This window comes from Malus domestica, chromosome 16, assembly GCF_042453785.1.
Source record: "Malus domestica chromosome 16, GDT2T_hap1".
Taxonomy (NCBI): Eukaryota; Viridiplantae; Streptophyta; class Magnoliopsida; order Rosales; family Rosaceae; genus Malus; species Malus domestica.
In genome coordinates, this window is record NC_091676.1 from 31,463,613 (window position 1) to 31,468,122 (window position 4,510).

The window sequence follows — 4,510 nt, forward strand, 5'->3', positions numbered from 1 at the left end:
TAAGTTTTTAATTATACAAATTTATTTTTAGGGAATTTTAACGAAAAGCACCCGGTACTGTTCACTTTAACGAAAAACCACATTTTTACACTAAAAAGTCAATCCTGGTACTATTCACTTTACCCTTTATTTTGTCCTTATCATTAAAACTCAAAGTTTTCAAGCCCTTTTCATTAGTTTTCCTTTATTTTTATGGAACAAGGGACTTGTGCCCTTTGAGGGGATGGCCTTTCCGAGGGCTTGGATTTTTTTTGATTTTTTTTTAAACGATAGATTTGTTAAATTAATGAGCTAACGAGGTTCAAACTCACGTCGTGATCCAAAAGCTTCACTCATTTGCATCAAAGAGATGAGAGCCGCTGGATACTCTTCAATGGACACCTCATTCTAACAGTTGCGGTTTATTAGGATTCTTGAGTCTGGTCATATCAAATTGAGGGCGGGTCATTTGTGCATCCAAAAGTCCCTAGACTAACCAACTTCCCTCTTTCTTCTCTCGGCCCCATTTGGTAGGCTAGATGAGATAGGTTGTGATCAGTTAAAATAAACTTGAATCCAGTTTGCTATTTGTTGTATCAAAATGTAAGATGGACAAAATTGAACCTAACGGGTTATAAATTCACAATAAAGTGGATTATCTAACTTATCCTTATATATGAGTTACAAGTCTTATTTCATAAGTCTCTGCTAATCAAATCTTATCCCTAAGACTCAATTCCAACCAACCCACCAAACAAGCCCATTTGGTGAGTTGAATAAAATTGAACCTTAGGGATATAATTAGATTAGATATAAAGTTGTAAAATAGGATTTGTAACCCATTTATAAAGATAAGCTAGATAACCCACTTATAAATCATCATGTCCATCCATGTCCACCCATGTCCATCTCACATTTTAACACAACAAACAAATAACAAGACTTAAGTCCATTTTAATTGGTCACAATCTATCCCAACCAGCCCACCAAACAGGCGGTGCTTACTCCTGGCCTTGCTTTGACATTCAGACATGTAACCTATTCCAATGCATATTCAAAATCACCAGGTTGTGCAATCCATGGGTATTGGCAAAGTTGCTGGTATTTTCAGTGTCTATAAACCAATATATTGACAAACATTTACACTTCAATGATGAAAACAACAATTATATTCAGTCTTGTGAGTGTCTAAAAATGATTTGCATCACTGCCACAACAAAAAACGCATATTAAAGAAAACAGAGAAATATCTAAAATCATATAACTTGGTATTCAAGCGTTGCAACTTGCAAGTCATAGTTGCACCCCTGGGATGCCAAACCACAAAAGTATCCTTCGTGGCCGGTCTAGGAACCTCGCCTGCCATGCAGGCTCGTCGTTTTCATAAACAAAACCACTCTTCATGTACAACCTTTTTGCAGGTTCATTATCAACAGCAACATGAACATACAGATCACTTATGCCTGTCAAATTTCAGGAAACCAACAATAAGCATATGCCCCATTAAACATGATCAAGATCCAAAATAAGGAAACTAAACATATATTAGAGCACAAAGACTAAAGAGATTACGAAAAAAAAATAGAGAATAAAGATTCAGTCCATGTGCTAGTCCGCAGCACTTCCTCAGAATCCCAACACAAGCAGAAATAATAATCTTCTCGACCTAGCACTTTCAGACACATATGGAACTTTCAAAATGGAAAGCCCTTCATGATGCTTATTTCTTATTTCATTGAACAAATACCCGGGCTATAGATTCATGATCCATTCAATTACACAAAAGTCTCTCTTCTTTCACTTTTCCTGCTCTAAATTGTAAATAACTAACAATCACAACAAATCCTCGAGGTCCGAACCTCTTCTAATCGGTTGATATCTCTTGTACATGACATCTTCCAAGTGTTTATCAAATTATCACAAGCATCATTGTAGCCAAAAAGAAATGGGATATCTATTTAACATTGCTATGTAATGCATATATACACTAGTAAAGCGATCATTTAAGGCAAGATTTCATGTTACTGCCCTTCTATAAACACTATGTAACATTGCTATGTAATGCATATATACAAAATGTTCAGTAAAGAAAGCAGCTAGTAAAGCGATCATTTACATGTTATTGCCCTTCTATAGGGCAAGATTTCTACAGCTCTAGCTTTTCAAACTGTCACTTTATTCTCTTAGTTTCCTTGTTCCCTTCATATTCCTTAAAGTAAAATATCCATGAGTACTCACCAAGTGAAGCATAACAATGCAAGAGCATCATATATCAAGAGAAACATTTTGATTAATTAGGTTATTGCTGTGGACATATATTTGGGGTAATAAAAATCTATAGAGCCAAAAATCAATATAGAAGTAAAGGAGGCATGGTAGTACAAAACTGGGAGCATATGCGAATGATGTTTAACCAATGCAGTGGCATAGGGATAAATAGTGTCAAATCTCTTACCCCATTCTTGCGCAACTAACTTTGATTTTGAAACAAGAGCATAACCTAGCCCATTTCTATGCATTTCTTTAGCAACACATACATTACTCAGGTATGCCCTTGCAAAATCAGCTCCAATCCCCTGTTCAAATGCAATTCTAAAGGTCTGTCAGTCTGGTAACATTCTTTCGGTCAAAACACCAGAAACTACATTACATTTGCAAAAGTGTAGAGACCAATGGTGTAAAGCCTTCTGAAGCGAAGAAATCTATTGATATAGCATGTGAAAGAAAGACAATTCAACTAAGGTCATTGAATGCCAAGTTTATTATCTAATCTCGTTACACCAACAAAGCTGAAAGTAGGCTAAAATCTTACTCGGTATATAAACAACAGTGTATAGAATAAAGAAACCATGTATAATTTAGCAACCATAGTTGTTTTCTTTCTAATTCAGATTTTTACTACATATTCCAAGACCATCCATTCATCTCGAACGGCGGGGAATCAATATATGCATATAAGAATATGCACTTGCTAGTTGTTACTGTACTGGACCATTAACTCTTTAATGGGTTGACTTCAAAGGCTGAAACAAGATAATTAAATGAAATACCTCTGGCTTGATTCCTGAAATCTCATCTGGAAGACTTACACACTGGTTAAGATCAAGAGTCCCAACCACCACTCGATCTTCTCCATCCTTGTTAAACTACACAAAAACCAAATATAAAAAATTAAAAATTTCTATAAACAAGGATTAATGGAAACAGTTAAAATTTGAAAACATGGGAATTGAAGCAAACAAACCTTACATTCAGCACAAAATTCATCTGACACAGAAAGGCTAGAAATTTGTGACAAAGGGACTGAAGCATTTATGCACGAAACTCTTCTGAAACCCTTCCTCTTTCCACCAACACGTTCCTTCATCGCTTCAAACTCCCGTTCCGCCAAGTACCTTCTGTGATCCTAATACAACTTAACGACCCAAAAACCCCATCAATACATCTAATTAATTACGGAAATTAGGGATTAATTACGTGATTGGAGGGACAGACTTGGAGGCCGAACGTGGAGGGTTTGAACTGGTAGAAGGAGCGAACGCGGAGACAAGCGGCGGCCCATAGCTCGTTCTCCGACAAACTCTCGGCAAGAGTGAGCGCGGACGGGTCGACCCGATGTACGGCTTCCTTGGGGGTGCATACGTGGCAGGCGGTGGTAGGGCGGCGGCGGACGAGTAGAGAGGCGGTGGAAGCAGAAAATTGGGCTGGGAGAGGATGAGGAGGAGAGAGAAGCGCCATTTTCAATTTTGCTTTGTTTACTATCGGTTTTATCCTTTTTCTATGGTTGATGCTTCACGTCTTTGCCTTTGGGACTCTTTTCTTTTGTTCGAATTTGCCTTTGTGCTTTATTTTATTTTAGGTATATTTGTCGTCGATTTATCCTTGTATGAATTTGCCAATAGGAACTATTAAAAGAGTTTAAAAATTCTGAGTTTTAATGATAAGGACAGATTAAAGGGTAAAGTGAATAGTATCAGGATTGATTTTTTAGGGTAAAATTATGGTTTTTCGTTAAAGTGAACAGTACCAGATGCTTTTCGTTAAAGTTCCATTTGTCAATCTCTTCTCTTAACTTTAATTTTAGCAGATTACCCTCTTAACCTTTTATAATTAGCCAATTTCCCTCTTGAATTTTAATTTTAGTCAATTATCCCCTAAACTTTTATAAATAGCAAATTTTCCCCTTGACGTTAGATTTTAAAATTTTTAATCCATTTTGATCACAAAAACAACACATAACAACGGTATAAGGGTAAAAAGGATGAAAATTTTAAAAATCTAACGCCGAGGGGATTGGCTATTTATAAAAGTTCAATGGGTAATTAGCCAAAATTAAAGTTTAAGGGGGAAATTGACTAATTATACAAGTTCAAGGAGGTAATTGGCTAAAATTAAAGTTCATGAGAGAAATTGATAGATGCATACAAGTTCAGGAGGTGAATCAACAAATACCTCTTTATTTTATTTTAATACACAACAATATTGTGGTAGAGAATAAAACTTCAAATTTCTACTTACAAGTGAAAACAGA

The 4,510-nt window shown here is 36.0% G+C and overlaps 1 protein-coding gene across 1 annotated transcript; it reads right to left on the reverse strand.

The window, feature by feature from the left end:
- Window positions 1-1,130: 1,130 nt before the first annotated feature.
- On the reverse strand, window positions 1,131-3,795 carry LOC103403564 (GCN5-related N-acetyltransferase 7, chloroplastic). Its single transcript, XM_008342406.4, has 5 exons — window positions 3,475-3,795; window positions 3,224-3,385; window positions 3,030-3,125; window positions 2,435-2,555; window positions 1,131-1,442 (listed from the first exon to the last, which is right to left on the reverse strand). Exons 1-5 carry the CDS (start codon window positions 3,715-3,717, stop codon window positions 1,273-1,275), a joined length of 792 nt encoding a protein of 263 aa, XP_008340628.1. The 5' UTR covers window positions 3,718-3,795; the 3' UTR covers window positions 1,131-1,272.
- Window positions 3,796-4,510: the final 715 nt, after the last annotated feature.

Bases quoted from the DNA above. Each gene is read 5' to 3' on its own strand.
- LOC103403564 (XM_008342406.4), bottom strand. From the start codon at position 3,717: ATGGCGCTTCTCTCTCCTCCTCATCCTCTCCCAGCCCAATTTTCTGCT. The intron at 3,386-3,474 runs GTCTGTCCCTCC...AAGTTGTATTAG, and splicing joins CCTCCACGTTCGGCCTCCAA to GATCACAGAAGGTACTTGGC. The intron at 3,126-3,223 runs GTTTGTTTGCTT...GTTTTTGTGTAG, and splicing joins AATTTTGTGCTGAATGTAAG to TTTAACAAGGATGGAGAAGA.